The sequence below is a fragment of the Vicugna pacos genome, chromosome 1 (genome assembly GCF_048564905.1).
Source record: "Vicugna pacos chromosome 1, VicPac4, whole genome shotgun sequence".
Classification (NCBI taxonomy): Eukaryota; Metazoa; Chordata; class Mammalia; order Artiodactyla; family Camelidae; genus Vicugna; species Vicugna pacos.
The window spans coordinates 42759007-42775930 of record NC_132987.1 but is presented as its reverse complement, the minus strand read 5'-3'; the positions used below and the strand labels follow the sequence as shown (position 1 = coordinate 42775930).

The window sequence follows — 16924 nt, the reverse complement described above, 5'->3', positions numbered from 1 at the left end:
AAATGAAACCAGAGGGGAAGCACGAGAGAGAGACAAGGAAAAACAGAGGGAAAGGGTAACCCCTGGTCCTTTGGGCTCAATGCCACAGTAGAAACAAGGACATGCTCATTAGTAGCACAGAGGCCAGGAGCAATTGACAGTGAGGCTTCACAGGAGGTGATGATTGAGTTGAATCTTGAAAGTGAGTAAGTTTACTGCAGAGTCTGGCGTGAAGGGCATCCTTGGCCAAGAAAACACCACCAGAGAGGCAAGAAACAATACAATAGTTTTGGAGAACACAAACAGGTTTAGTGTCAAGGACCACACGATAAGAGCAGGTTGGCCCCTACCAAGGTGGTGTGGCTCAGTTCTTAAAGGTCCCTGCAAGACATACCTAGGCGTTCCCCTTCCCTGGCTGCATGGCACCGTTGAAGAAATTTCAGAGTGAATCAGCTGTCATATCAGCTAGACCCTCTGTGTTTATCTGTGGTTCCCCTGCCCTCCTTCAGTGCTATAGCAGAGAAATGGCTATTGTTTAAGGTCTGATTTGAGGCCCTTACTTTAAAGACTTTCTATTCCCAGTGAGAAGCTTCTGATTCCTTTGTTAAGTCATCATTGCAGCATCACACTCTTAATGGGACAGACAACCCTGGAGGTCACTCAGTGTTAATCAACAGAGGGTGCTGTTGCCACTTCTCCTTTGAGTGAGCTTGACCCAGGCTCTGCAGGACGTTAGTCTGGCTGGTCCCTGGGCACTGAATACCAACAGTAGTACTCTCCCCACTCAGTCACTGTAAAAACTAAGTTTCCTTGGGACGGAAGGGGAGGTGTTAACAATGATATGACTCCCCCCCACCTCCAGCCATTGAGCTCAGTCTCCCCACATGTTGCAGATGGAGAAACTAGGGCCCTGATGGGTTACGTCATTTGCCCTCAATGAACCAGCTGGTCATGGGCAGACCCAGGCCTGTGGAACTCCAGTCCAGGGCTCTTTGTGTGGTAACACTTCAGCCCTGTCCGTCAGTTTCTTGAAAGGTGAAATATGGATGCAGGCTGTGCCTGCCCCCATATTGGATTACTGATTTAATGTCTTCTTTGTGCTCTTTCTTGAGTGAGGAGGAAAGAGAGGGAGCAGAATGGGAGTTGAAAGTGAAGGAAGCACTATTGGAATCAGAGTAGCTACACAGGGAGAGCTGAGCTATATGAGAAGGAAAGGGACCGGCAACAGCACCAAACCTGTCCTCTCTTCCCGGCTTCCAGGAGACATGCCTCCATCACCTGCTGATGTTCATCCACAACCGTGTCACCTCATCTACAGGATCAGCCCCACTCCAGGCACTGGAAATACGATGATGAGACATTTAAAATGAATCACAAGACAGACCCATGCATAATTTTAGCCAGCATCTGCTGATGCCTGTTCTGTGCCTGGTACTGTCAAGCTCTTTGTACACATTATCTCTTTTAATCCTCCCTGCAATACTATGAGTTAAATATTATTATTATTGCCATTTTTCAGATGAGGAAACTGAGGCCTAGAAGGTTAAGGGACTTGCCTAAAGTCATGCAGCTGGGATTTGAATCCAGCTGATCTTGGAAGGTGTATTGTACTGGCTGATAGCCATGGTAGGTATTTTAGAAGCCACAGATAAATTCCACTTAGAAGTGATGGGTACTGACCATCTTCACTATTCTCTGAGAGCCAGATGGCTACTTGGTGTTTCTCAAGGAGCAGGTGCAGAAAAATCTCTTCTTGGATCGCCCCCTCACCACACCCTGTTCCCCTCCGATTCCATGTGGTCAGGTGGTAGATGCTTCACTGTGGCTCCAACAACCAGAGGGGAAGCAGTTATTTATGGACAATACTGTCTCTTTGATCACAAGTTTGGGTTGATTGCTATCTGTTTTATTTTAGGCCACCTGTTAAGATACAGGTAAATTAACAGTCTCAAGTGAATAGTAGCAAAATCATATCCAGTTGAGACTGTTACGATACAAGATATTTTAATAATCATGGAAATGAAAGTTTCCTTACATAGTGTTTCCCAACCAAGCAAATACCTGTGTCTCCTCCACCCAGATCTAGCTCCCCTTCCATATAAATTCACCTCTCCCTCAAGCCCTTACCAAACACCTTGGAGAAGTGGTAGAACCAAATTAGTCAACAATTGTCTTTTTTATTTGACTTGACAACCACTGTAAAAGTAAACCCAAAAGACAAAGTGATGAAGATGCTTTACAAAATAAACATTAGGGGTTGATCTTCAAAGCATTTGAGATTTCTATGTGTGTATGTGTGTGCACTTGTGTGTGTGTGTGCCTTCCCCTTTGGTGCTCTGTAACATTAATCTGCATAATTGTTCTTTACAGCTGGAATCTAATGCTAACATTGCTCATCAGAATTAGTCTTTAAATTTTTTTTTTTTTGCTTTACAGGGTCGTCATGTCAAAACGGGCCAGCTTGCTGCCATTAAGGTTATGGATGTCACAGGGGTAACGTATCTTTATCTTGCCATCTCATAGCTATATATTTGTAATAGAGAAATTAGTGATAGAGAAAACAATCACTTTTTGGAAATAGAATCTTAAAACATCTGAGACCTTTCCCTACTTGTGCTTAACATACAAAGTTAAGAGTATTCAGCAGCTAACGGAGATGACCATGAGTAAATCCTTCTAATTAAATTAGATGCCTACGCTGCCTTATGTAGTCAAAGAGAAGAACAATGTGTGCCGATAATTTACATAAACACAACCAAGGACATTTGCATATGAAGACAGAGTAGGATTTGAAGGTATTAAAAGAATAATACTGAGATTACACAGAAGAGGTGGGTCTTAACAATTTTCCCCAAAGTCTACCTAACGCTGGAGTAGACAAGAGTTCGGATAGCTCTGAAACCCTAGTAGGATATATAACATGAATGTTTTCCTCCCCAAAATATTATCGATCAAATAATCACAATAACCACAAATATTTATTAGCGAGCAACACTGAAACAAATTTTCTGCCTGGATGATCAAAAGCAATCTAAGGAATAGAATTTATTTTAAATACAATCCTATGCTTTCAATCCTTTTTTGCTAGACATGTTTAAAATATTATAATGTCTTTTCTAGAGTACAGAGCAAAAATCAGACTTGAAAGGACTCACTGGACTTCAAAAACATGTTAATAATTTTCTATTGTCCTGGGGATTTTTCCAAGATGTCTGTCAGCTGTACATAAAAGCTAAAAGACCAAAGTCTTCCATTTGGCCCAGAAGTGGATTACTTAATATAAAGAGAGGTAGAATGAATGGGTCACACAAAGGTATCAAGAACCAGGATACAAATAAGGAAAACAGTATGTCATTAAGTCAGACTTCAATTTCACACCTTCTCTGGTCCAGTGATAAATATACACTACATGCTACACATTAACCATGATACTGATTTCACTAATTTAATTCATACCACCATTGTACTGACTTCCTTTCCTTACTTACTGTTACTTATTATCTGAATTCCTCTTTAAATTATATGCATTTTAGTTATATGCATTTATTAACAAGTAAAAAATTTTATCCCCATGTGTTTATAAGCAACCACCCAAATAAAGTAATCCTTCCCTTTTTTGGCCCTAAATGCACTAGTCAAATTTCAGAGGTTGAAAACCAGTTCAAGTATTTAATCCCAGTTAGTTTATTAATTCCTCTGGCCTTTACTAAGTAAGAAAATGCATGTAAATTATATTAATTAGGTTTAGGTTCTGCCACTTGCAAGAGAAAACTCAAAAGAACACAGGCTTAAGCACGATGAAAGCGTTACGCTCTCTCATGTTAGAGGAGTCTAGAGTAACAGCCCAGGGGTGTATGGCAGCGTGTGGTGGAGCAGGAGGGTGTTTTTATCTTTCTGGTCCCTCATTCTACACAAGGCTTCCATACTTACGGTTTTTCGCACGACTCAACGTGTTGAATTTCCATTGATCACATTCTTTAGCAGGTAAAAAAGAAAAAAGAAGAGGAGGAGAGTGGTTGGGAGAAGGGTACAGAAGACAGTCCCTTCCAGTGAAATTTTTTCTGCTTATGTGCAACATTTCTACGTCTGTTTTTATTGCCTATACCTACCTGCAAGGGAAGCTGGGGAATGTAGTCTTTCATTCCACCAGGGTGTCCAGTTAATTTGGGTTCCATTATTAGTCAGGAGTGAAGGGAGAATGGTAGTTACTTGTATTGTTAATCAGCAGGGGTCTGACACAAAAGTGAAGACCAGATACTCTCAGTCTCTACACAGAAACCCACTAGAAGTGTGTAAATATTTTACAAAGCTCCCGCCACAAAACATATCAGAATGTATTTTGCAAATTTGCTGACATCGTACTACAGTATTTCCCTCTGTTTGAATAGGATCTCCACATAATGCGATACACTTGGCAGTTGAGCAGCTAATGGATGTGGACGGAGGCCAAGACATTCATGCTGTAGATTTCTGTTGTGTGGTTCTGCAGAGCTACAGTTGAGTTCCGCTGACATCATTAATCACAGTACATGGGTGTACACAAAGCTATGTATTGATACACAAAGTATGACTTGAGAGCACGGAATATCACTTTTTTCCAGTTCTGTTTGTGAGACTTCAAATTGCTCAGAAAACATTTACTACTGCTAGATCTATTTGCTTAGAATCAAAAAAGTTACACAGCAGTTTATCTCAGAGTGTGTATTTTCAGTTTAAGGAGTGTCAGCCTTTCTAAGCTGGGTTTCACAAGGCAACTGAGTCCTAAAGAAAATGACTTACAGACCATTTTCTCAGTTCTCCCAAGGATGATAGAGAGCTAGCACCATTTTCAGTGCATAGGAGAGTCAGCCCATTGCATACAATGGGTGCTTTATAGTATTTAGGCTTAATTCTCTTGGGGAACCTCTGTTGAAAGGGCTGGATAGTCCCTGATTCAGGCACATCATTGGCCATTGTATAACCACTGACCCTTAACAAAGACAGACATGGATACACATCAGGAAATGGGTTTTTTATTTCCCATGGTGTATGCTACAGCATCAAATGACTTTTGTATCACCCCCTTACACATCCCAGTCAACATAAGATTTCCTTTGTGAAACTCATGTGGTGTCCTCAGAAAACAATCTATTTCATTTTGCCATGTTGTCTTTTGTGTATTATGGAATGCTGCAAAAGCTTCTTACCAATTATTATAATTGTGCTCATTATAGCTGCTCTGAGATGAATTCTCAAAGGTCGTCTTTGTTAATTGTTTGCAGTGATCTACTGCAAAGTTACTATAGTTTATTGTAATGAAATTGGTAAAGCTAGAAACTTGAAATCAATTTTTAAATGATTATTTTTATTCAATACCATTTTCTTTTCTAATAGAGAATAGTCACAGAGAAAACTGGATGTCATGCTGATGTTCTTCAGTTTTAGAGCTGAGACACTTCCAAATTTGCTTCGGAATTAGGGCTTAAACTCAGACTCAGTCTTTGAAGTTCTTTCAGTTTCTGAAATAATTATGAGAAGGTCTGCATTTTTGTCGCTTTCTGGGGGTCCCTTCCCAGCTGGATTTGTGTGCTCTAATCATGTAAACAAAACTGAGCCCTCCAGGGCAGTGTTCCTCGAAGTGGATGCCCAGCATCTGTGGTCTTTGAGCACCCCTGGGCTGTTCATCAGAAATGCAGACTCCTGGGCTTGTGTGGAGTTTCTGTGTGGAGCCTCAGAACCTGCCTTTTCCACAAGCTCCTCAAGGGGCTTCGTGAACACCAGAGTCAGGGGAATACTTTTCTAGGGTCCTGCATGTACTGCTTCCTGGCCACCATGAAGAGACTATGATTCTCTGATATCCCTGCAAATAATCCCCATTTTCATTTGGACCAAAATTAATGGTGTAAACTAGTCCCTTTACAATGATACCCTGAAGCCCATATGGGACTTAATAAGATAATAATTTAATATCATAGACTTTCGCCTCTACAATGACTGGTTGTGATCACATTACTCAGGACATTTTGAGTTGTGGTACCAAAGCCCCCCTCAGACTGAATGAAGCTAAAAATAGAATTTATTGTCTTATGTGTATTAAAAAAGAAACCCTCAGGATCTAGGAAGTGACATGATTGATTAGGAATTTTGTGTCTCTCCGTCTCTGGGCTCTGCTTCCTTTCCACCAGCGGCTCCAGGCTCATCTTGTCATTACTTCATTACCCTTAGACCCGGCAAGAGTGCGAATCTGAATGTCTGGGGCCCCGCTTGGGTCATGCCACCGTCCCAAAACCAATCCCTGTTTCTCTCCAGCCACATCTGGGTTGGGATCTGACACTGGAACCTACCACGAGGACTAAGAGTTGTTAAGGAGGCTTCCTCAAAGGAAAACCTGAGAGCCATTGGAGCAAAGGGTAGGAAGGATGCTGTGCAGGCAAAAACAAGAGAATTATATTACCATGATATCACATCATTTCAGTATTGTGGATGTATTTAAAACTGGTTTAGTCCTTACACACAGTGCCTCTCTAGTTACTTTTTTTTTGTATTTTGGCCCAAAATAGTAATAATGGTAGCTAACACTGATGGAGTGATTATTATGTGCCAGAACTCTTCAAAACACTTTCTCTGTATTGATTCATTGAATGCCCTCAACAACCACCAGACTCCACTGTAGTGATGAGAGAAGCAGGCATACGAAGTATCTTGCTCAATATAACATGTGAATAGTGGAATGAATATTTCAGCCTGAGTATTTTAAGTCCACCCTATTACATCATCATAGATCTTCAATTAATATAGAAGGCTATTTACTGTTTAATTTAATGTGGTTTTTAAAATTAACTGATATTTATTTGATAACCATTTACTAAACACCTACTTTATGACAGACTGGAAATTCAAGGATGAAAAAGTGGTCCTTTGCCTGAAGGGGAATTCGTAATAATATAACCTTGCCCTAAATATTCTTAAGTAAAGCTAATCCATGTTATAATACTCATAAATAAAATTACTTGTGAAGTTCAAGGTGACAGCGAGGGGTAGTCAGTAAGCCCAGGAGGACAGTCAGACTTGGGGTGTTCCCGGCCAAGGAAACGGCCTGTGGCAAGGCATGGAGGCTGCAAGAGCGTGGAACACGTCCTGGAAATGATCACACAGTTTACTTCTAGGATTAAAAAAATGTGGAGAAGAGAGTGATACAAGATAAATCTGGACAAGTTAGGGCCAGGTCACGAAGAAACTGAATGCTGTGGCAAGGGCTTTACAAGGTTTTCAAACTTTTTAATTCTCCCAGAAGAGCCCTTAGATCAAATAGTCTTAGGCAAAGTTCCAATATATAGAAGAGATAAAAGGAAGGGGATTGTTTTTCACAAGGGGTGGAAGGCTGTACGTCCTGGCCCCTTGCCCACACCACTGCTAGAGCCAGTGCGGGAGCCAGAAGTTAAACAGCAAAGGGATATGATGAGATTTGCCTACTAGGAGGATCCATTTTGAGCCCTGCTGGACTGAGTTTCTATTTCTGTCTTACTGAATTCCTGCAGGTGAAGCTTACGACCAGCCTGCCTCTCCCTTTGAAGAGTGAGGAAGTGGCCTTTGCCCAGTGGCTTCTGGTAGAGTGCTTTGCCCATAGTTAATGGGCTTATTGAATGTTGCTGAAACGGGACCAAAAAGAAAAAAAAGAAAAAGAATCTTTTCATCTTGGGTTATTTGGAAGGATCGGGGGGACACACTGCTCCAGGCACATTCAGTTCCTCCCTCCCAAAGGGAGGCAGTTCAGTGGAGTGATTGGGAGCCCAGAATGTAATATTAATAGTAACAGCAACAACAGAGCCATGGTCCAAAATACAAATTGCTAACGTTGATTGAGTGCTAATTATGTGCCAAGCAGTGTTCCTAGGACTTAATACAACATATATTAACTCATTTCATCCTTGAGAAAACTCTCATTAGGGGAACTGCTAATATCTCCATTTTACAAATGAGGAATTAATTGAAAGCACAAAAATCCTTTATCACTTGCCCGAGCTCCGAAATGGCAGAGTTGGAATTCAGATCCAGTGGTCAGAGTGTGCCCACCTTCCCCACAGCCCTGTTACAAGAATGAGAGATGGGGTGCCAAATGAATGACCAGACTCCTAGGGTTAAAACTAATTTTTTCAACTCATAGTTCTCTTGGGAGCATGGCCTTCAGATTCAGATAGAGCTGGATTCACACTCCACTCTGCTCCTTCCTGACCTTGGGCAAATTTTTAAACTTTTCTGAGTCTCACTTCTCTTACATGTTAGGTGGGAATACCAACATTGCAAACTTGTTTTGAGACTAAAATTATATAATACCTAGTGTCTGGCACACAATAGTTTCTCAATAAATACTAGTCCTGGTAAGAGACAGTGAAGGGTGGAATGGGGCAGGCAGCATGACTGAAGAGGGTGTTACAGTGCGCATTGGACTTGTTTAACTGTACAGGGGGACGGCAGCCTGTCCATGAACGACGTGCCACGCATGCTGTAGGTACCATGTGTGGGTTAGTTCATTCTTAATATGGTCGGTCGTTTGACTCAGCCCTGTCTTCAGCACCTCAGCTACAAAGTTACTAGTCTTACTGAACCATAGGCAGCTGTCAGAATGACCTCATGTTGAGCAGGATCTAGGAGAGAAAGCGAGGCTAGATTCCAGAAGCTGGAGGATGAAATCACAGTAGTGCATGCATTCATTCACTTAAGAATGAATGAATGTGCTATGCTCTGGGGCGAGAGCAGTGAATAAGGCAGACACGGGCACTATCTTCTGGAATCTTACCTTCCAGCATTGAGTGAAAGACATTTGACAAACAGTTGAACAGTTATTTGATCAGAGTTCTGATTAACTGATTAACTTTCACAGAGTGTATGGAGAGTATTAAGAGAGAATTTAAGAAGGAATCTGACCTGTCTGGGTGGCCAGTACGTTCCCTGATAAAGTGACAACTACCTGAGGTCAGAGGATGGGTAGATTAGTGGCATTGGTAGGGCTGACTTCCTCATCAATATGTTGGCTTTCTTAATGACTCAAAGCTCACCTTTTGTTTTCCCTTTGTGAAAAGTCTTCTCTCTCTCATTAAAGGCTGCTGACTTTAATGAGCCCAGAACAGGAACCGGGCACTAGCCGTCTTGGCACCTCCTGCAGAGCGTGCTGACCTAGGACCTGGCACGTAGTAGATGCTATGCGAAATGGTATTTTATTTGTAAAAGCAAGAGACCAGAGAAAATAAAATGAATAGAAAGACGCATAAAGGAAAAACAAATTCAAATTACAAGCCACAGCGACTTATATAGTTATTTTTTTCTGGTAACCAAAGCTAAAAGGGAAGACATTATCATTTATACTGTTAATAGGATCAGAAAAGCAGACCCATTCCCATTCCTGTGGGCTGAATTGTAGGTGGTGGAGTCTTGAGGATTTGTGATGGATTTTGGCCAAATGAATGACAACACTTCTAGGGTTAAAACTTCTTGTGCATATTGTTATTATTATGGTGTCTCTTGCAGACATTTTTTATTTTTCACTCCATGGCACCAACGATTCCCATAGGAGACAATATGCCAATACCCCATCCAGCTAAGGGGCCTAGACAATCACTCCTTCTCTGCCAGGAAACCAATCCCTCTCAGTCACATTACATTATACGTTTTCTTCTTAACTGGGTAACTCCCATATGGTCTGCATCGAGGTCTTCATAAAGACTTATAGGTCATTTTTATTTTAGTTTTTATCCCCCTTAACGGAGGCACTGGGGATTGAACCCAGGACCTCATGCATGCCGACCACGGGCTCTACCACTGAGCTATACCCTGCCCCACCACATGGCCTTTAAAATTCAGCTCACACTTGAATTTCTCAGCTGTCTTCCCTGGTGCCTCCATTAGGTTAGCTACCTATATCTCTCACGTTAGTAATTTTGCATGTTATTTGTGTCATTCTTTGATTTTCATTTGTGTTCCTCACTAGATTATAGTAAGTTTCATGGTGGGAGAGCTTGACTCTGTTATGTCCATTGTTGCATTACAGTCAGCCCTCTGTGCTCACAGTGTTAGTTGAATCCAAGGATGTGTAACCCATGGATATGGCGGGCTGACTGTACTACACCATTTACATAAAGGACTTGAGCATCTGTGGATTTTGGTATCCATGAGGGATCCTGGAATCAATCCTTTACGGGTACTGAAGGATGACTATATTATATAGTATATATTATTTATTATTTATTATTATTATTAATAGGCACTGTGCCTAAGATATAGTAGATGGGTAAATATTTGTTGAATGAGTTCGTTTAGTTTAGAGTTAACATACAACAAATCCAAGAGCTGCTTGCAGGATGTTGTGGCAAAGTCCCGAGTTCTATCAGTGCTGCAGTGAAGAGATGTGGACTTAAGCAACCAATTGAACCACTCGGGGTCTGTGTCCTTGAATCTATAAATATGTAGTTCACAGGTGCTTAACCTCATCTTGAGATAATATTAGAGCATCCATATATGCTTAAGTCTCATTTAATTTTTAATGTATTTTAACATTTAGTAAACGATGATTTCCAAAAAAAAAACTAAACTGTATGTCATATACCATCTTTGAATGCACTAGAAGACAGTAACCTCTCAGTCCATGCTCTAGGTTACTCCAGTCATGTGCAGAGTGTCATCCCATCTGAAGATTCCACCGAAATTTCAAGGCAACCTCTTTAAAAGTAATTGCTATTATTTGCAATTAACTATCTTAGGAAATAAAGATTTTCTCTATCCTTCAGAACAAACAAAACTGAAAATGAATAAGATACTGAAGCTGACACAGGATTTTAAATTTTTTTCAAAAATCCTACATTTGCATTCACTAAAATAATCCCTTTGTTGTCATTGATTAACTTTATAACCAGATATTACATAGTTAAACTTATAAAAATAGCTGTTTACTAATTTTAAAGGTCTAGTTTTTGTTGATTTTGTATATTGGCATCCTGAATAAAAGTTCTAGTTGAGGAAGGGATTTCAGTACTACAAATTATTTAAAAAAATTTTAAAATCACATCCTAGAAGATGTCAGTAATCCCTACAAATTCTAATAATCAATGATTCTTTAACGATAAATTGTCTTTTCAATCTTTCTGTCACATTCAGTCAGCATCAAAGGTGAGAATGATAGACAAGTTCAGACAAATGCCTGCCTAATGCCAACAGGTGCTGTGGGAAGCAGGGCAGGTGAGCAGTCGCACAGGTGTTCTAGCCGGCGTCTGCACAGCTGGGGGATAGTGGCACTTAGGAGTCTGTGCACCTTATACTTCCTTGTAGAGTGTAAACTCACCAGTTCCTTGGATTGTTGAAAGAATTACATGCAGTTTTATCCCCGTTCCATGGATTGAGAGCTGAACATTAGGCAAATTAGAACACACTAATATTAAGTGTCTTATTAATTCCTTTTTTTAATCCTACCATATTGTAGGTGCTTAAAGTGTGTTCCCCTGTGTAATAAATATGCAACTTAAAAATCCCTCCTTTATCCCCTGAAATCATTCACAAGCAAATATTAGTATGTGCTGACAAGCTTCTGTAATTGGAGGACCAAAGGCAGGTTTCTCTTCAGCCCAAGCTTAAGGTGCTCCTCGACTCTTCTTTCGTGATTAGCAGCTTTGGTTTTTATCACCATAAGTAACTCCCCTTCTTCTGTTTAGGAGTTTTCAGTGTAGAATTAAGAGCCCTGGCTTTAAAATGAGACGAATCTGGCTTTAGATCTTAGCTCTAACATTTAATATAGGAATGAACTCTGACACTCATTTTCTTATTTGTTAAATAGGATTATTAAAAATATGACTTCATAGAGCTGTTCTGAGTATTAAATAAGTTTATACACATACAGCCTCTGGTACAGAAGAACATCACATAAGGCTGTCTTTGGCTGTATTTTATGACCATGGTTTTGATCATCATATCGTCATCAAAGGTAGTCAGTGGCTTGAAAGCGTTACCTGGAATCATCCATTTTCTTGCATTTGAAAACCACTGTCTCTTCACGTTTTATCATCCTCCAGGAGACCGGTTCTAGTTTTTCACAAGAAAATGTTCTCTGTAAGCAACAAGAGAGTGCCGCCCCAACACACAGTATTCAAGTCTCTGCTGCATCACGTATACTAATGTCCCATAGGCCAAAGCAAGCAACACAGCCAAGCACAGAGACAAGGAGAAGTGGACCCCACCTCTTCATGTGGGAGGCCACCAAATATCCGGGCCATTTTTGCTTTTGGTCTGCCACAAATACAAAGCAATAAATAGACTCCTACGATCTTGAGAGAAAAACGATCTTCTTTATGTTGATTATAAAGCTTTGCTTAAATAAATACTCAATTATTTCTAAGTCCTGAGAGTAACAGATAGGTATTCTTATTCCCATTTACAGGTGAAAATAACTGACATGGAGAATTTAAATGGCCATGCCTGAGGTTGGCTTAGACAAGATTTTTGAAGTCTTCTGATTGAAACAATGGTTCTTCCCAGAGTATTGGACTTGGCTTATTAAAATTACTTCTTTTTAAAATTTGTGATGATTTGGTACCATTACTTTATGTTTCATTATGACCCAGTGGTCATTAGTTTCTCAGTGAGCTTCATCCAGTGCTTAATTCTGAAGACATAAGAGTAATCCATTTACAAAACAGAAGATAACTTTCTTCTAACTTGTAATCTCATTCTGGCCTCAGTTGTTGTCGTCTCTGTCTTTTTGAAAGAATCATCACCCATCTCCCTCAACAAGCCATATTGTGAGAGGGTGGACTGCTTGTGAAATGGTTAAATGAGTTCTTATGGTCATAGTAAGTACCTCCCTTCCGATTTCACTGAATAACTATGGCCGTCATTGCTCTAGACTAGAAATCTGGATGGACAGCAGCCCTGAAGGCCTGATAAATTGCATGCTCACTTACAAGGTCATATAAGATCAAGCTCAAGGTTCTGTAATAAAGCTACATAACCATGACCCACAGTGGTTCCATAATTGTGTTTGGGAACGGTGCAATTTAAACGTAAAATTCAAGTTACTTACATCCTTGCCCTCCTACCCTTGTTATTTATTTATTTATTGGTGGAGGAGATTAATAAGAATGTTTATTTTGTATTACACTTTAGAACTTTCACATACTTTAATTTTCACAAAGGACTGAGACATGTAATAATAGTATAAAATCTGTCTCATTATAGATGAGAAAACTTAGGTTCCAAAAGGTAGGTTGCTTTCCTGAGATCGTGCAGCCAGAAAGCAGTGAGCCCAAACTGAGCACGCACTCCACCTGCCCCCACTCATTTTCCTGACTCAGTGCATATGCCTCCTTCATTGTCACATCAACTCAGTTTACCTTTGCGAAGTGATGGAGAACATGCTGACGCCATTCTGGTCTCCAACACTATTTATGTTGGATTTGATTATGTACTGAATTAACACTGTTGTTTAACTGTTTCATAAGTTCTTATGGTAAGCATTATTAGGCACTTTTTCCCCCTCTAATTCTCCCACGTCAGCCACCATCCCGTTAAGAACCCAGGAAGCAGGCAACAAATACTTTACAGAACCAGCCCAGCTCCTCACTAAGAATGACGGAAGCTGAGACTGTCAGGCTGCCGTTGCAAAGTGACTTGTGTTTTACTGTCTCCTGTAGTTTCTTCCTTAGTGGAAAGCAGCTGTTGATGCCAGGCTGCCCGGAAACCCTCAGGTTTGTTTTCTCCCCTGCTACTTAGGCTTCCCTAAATTATACCCGCTCGCATCCTACATTCATCCATGATTATTTGGCCCCACATGGTGGGTTTCAGATAGCTAATATGCACCATCACCAGACAATTTGAGGCCTGCTGCAGGGACCCTTCAACAAGTTGAAGGATTGTGAAGATCATTCTCTCCTTAGGCCCGCGGTGAAGGCGTAGGCAGCTTCTGATAACCTCAGGGAATATTTCTTCGGTCAGCAGTGTGCCATCCCCTCCCCCAGCCCCCAGCCCAGCCCCTCACTCCTCTCCTCCCCTCCAGAAGCTGTGAAGGCCACGTGCTTCTCCACAGTTCAGCATCTCAATTGTACAGTCTATGCTGAGAGTACCTAGTCCTCAACTTAGTTCAGCCATATGATACGTAACAGGCTTAGGTCTCCTAGGTTTGCAGCTCTCCATTGCTTTTTCCTAAAGCTTATTTTTGTGTAGGCAGGAAATGTCAGCATTTCACCACTCTTCTCATCTTATTTCCATCAGTTCCTTTCAAGCTGTAAGGAATGCTGCTGTAAGTGAGTGGGCCCTTTGCAGGTTTTCATCCTTTTATTCATATTTATTTGCAGGCATGTTGCTTGATGCTGGGATGTTATAGACAGTAAAAGCAGGAAGGATCACTGTGATTATAGTTTTTATGAATTGGTACGGAAGGGAGGCTTCAATCATATGAATAGACAGATAAATGTGGATGGTAATTCTGGTAGATGCTACAAAGGAAGAGGCATGCCGTGATCCGTGGGATTAGAACCACGTCAGGCAGATCAGAGAGAGCTTTGCTAGGGAAGGGACTCTGGAACTCAGATCTAAAGGCAGAAGAGAGCTTACAATCCATGGAGAAGAGTGTCAAGAAAAAGGGCAATTATGACACCGTGTGACCCATACCTCTATTCCAGTACCAACAAATATGTGTGCAGGTTTGGAGGTGGACAAGATGTAGTGGGGAGACTTGACGTCACCTGAGAGAATTCAGGAAAACATCCCTGAGGAATGTCGATTAAACTCAACCAGGAATGATGAGTAGAAAGTATATGCAGAAGAGGAAGGGGAAAGAAGACACACATGGGAGACTCCGGAAGGGCCCAGCAGTGTGGAGACACTGGAGGGAGGCCAAGTTAGCTAGAGGAGGCGAGGGTACAGACGGAGACACTGAGTAATGGTAATGGTCATGTAACGTCTTACACTCAGAGAGTCCTACTGCTGCATCTCAGATAATTTGCCTGGGCTAGAAATTTTTTTCCACCAACCTCAAAAATAAAATACTTTTTAAAAGTCCAATTGATGTGTACACATCAAAATAAAATTATGGGAGAACACACAGTCTTCACCGGTGATGCCAGGTCCTCTAAAAGGGCCCAAGTTAGTGGGCTCCAAATGGAAACTCGGAATGAATGACATCTGAATAAGGAAACTTACTCCACAGGAGGGTTATCCCTTTGCACATCCGTGCACTGCCATATTCCCCCTTTCTTTTCATGTGTAGTTTCCTGAAGGTGAGACGGTGCTCCTGCTCTACGCACATCCTCAGATCTAGGGAACTTACCCTTGCTCCCTTTCCCGTCTGACTTTCATCGTCTTCAGTCAGGGACTTCAATAAAAGGAGACTTCAAAGAAAATGAACCCAACAAATTTTAAATTGAAGAGCCTGTATTTTTTTTCTTTTCATTTTTCTTAATCTTCCCCATACCAGGTATGATCAGTGATAGGTACTTGATGGACTTAGTTCCCAGAGGCCTAGAGTGAATTTTATCTCAATAGATTGTCTGCCTTGATCTCTTCCAGGGGAAGGGATGAGAATTTTTTTTTTTCCCCAGCAGGTTGCATGCGATGTTGATTTGCTGTACAAACAGAAGCCGCCTTGGACTGCCAATGTGTTGTCTTGTAAATTTCTTCTTTGTAGTCAAGAAAGAAAGTCAAGTTATATAATAATTATGCTTGTTTAGTACCACAGGAGAAAAAACTTAAGAAAGAAATAATTACATAGTGGATATAGCTGGTGATGAAAGACAGAATCCTACTAACAACAATGGATTCTCATGACAGAATGTTTGTTGTTCTAACACAGGATGAAGAGGAAGAAATCAAACAAGAAATTAACATGTTGAAGAAATATTCTCATCACCGGAATATTGCTACATACTATGGTGCTTTTATCAAAAAGAACCCACCAGGCATGGATGACCAACTTTGGGTATGTAGTGCTGTCCACATTTGCTTTTCTTACAGAAAAAGCAACCAGGACTGAATGGTCCATTTCTCTATCCTCATTACTAAGTTCGATTGGGTGTTATGATTTCCATAACATTGTGTTTTCAAGGTTTTCTCCCATTTCCTTGAATACCTCTCCATCTTTTCAGTATCTCTACCTTCTATCCCTTAATGTGGACCATCTCTAAAGCCAGTTTTTTCCCACTAATGACTACCTTCATTGAGTTTTTATTATATTTTAGGTAGGTACCATGCTATTTTTGAATGAATTATATCATTTATTCAGGCTCTTTGAGGTGGACATTATTACTATCTTTACTTTTTGGATAACAAAACTAAGGTTTACAGAGAAGTAAACTCATGTCCCATATTTTTGCTTAAACATCTTTGCTGTAAGCAGTTTCATCACACAACCAATTGGTCGTAAGACAATTGTACCATAAAATATAAAATAATGAACAGAAAATAAAATAAGGGACAAAATTAAATATGAAAAATTAATAATTTTAAAAAGACTTCATCATGAAAAATGAAAATTCAAAAAAATATTTTAATACATTTGAAATGTATGTAGATTTATGGTTATAGTTGTATTCAGGTATGTTTTAGAGAAAGTGGGCATTGTATTCGGGTATATTTTAGACTTTTTCAATGTCCATCATTAAGGATTCAAATCTAATATTGGATTTAAGTTCTTCACAATATGAAAAAATTCTGTCCTGAGTCTCTTTAGATTTCCTGGGAAGTAGGATTAACAGATGAAGATGCTGCTGTTTCTTATCAGTCTCTGTAACCTGTATAACTGGTGGTACATATCTGGACTGTATTTAAATGTTCCTTCCCAGGCCCAGTCCTTATATTTCATCAAGTCATCTAAGCCAGATTCTGTGCCAAATACCAAAATTCTGTCCACATTACGTTCTCCACTATCAAATTGCAGGACATTTTTTTACCGTCTTTAAAAAACTTATACTCATCAGGAATCACATAACCA

At 40.4% G+C, this 16924-nt stretch overlaps 1 protein-coding gene across 4 annotated transcripts in view; it reads left to right on the top strand.

Moving 5' to 3' along the window:
* Positions 1 to 16924, top strand: part of TNIK (TRAF2 and NCK interacting kinase) — a 357941-nt gene that overhangs the window by 205888 nt on the left and 135129 nt on the right. For all 4 annotated transcript variants that reach the window (XM_006200807.4, XM_006200806.4, XM_006200805.4 and 1 more), the window contains exons 3-4: positions 2416 to 2472; positions 15788 to 15913. In XM_006200807.4, coding sequence (XP_006200869.1) covers positions 2416 to 2472; positions 15788 to 15913 — 183 coding nt within the window. The remainder of the gene's footprint in view (positions 1 to 2415; positions 2473 to 15787; positions 15914 to 16924) is intronic.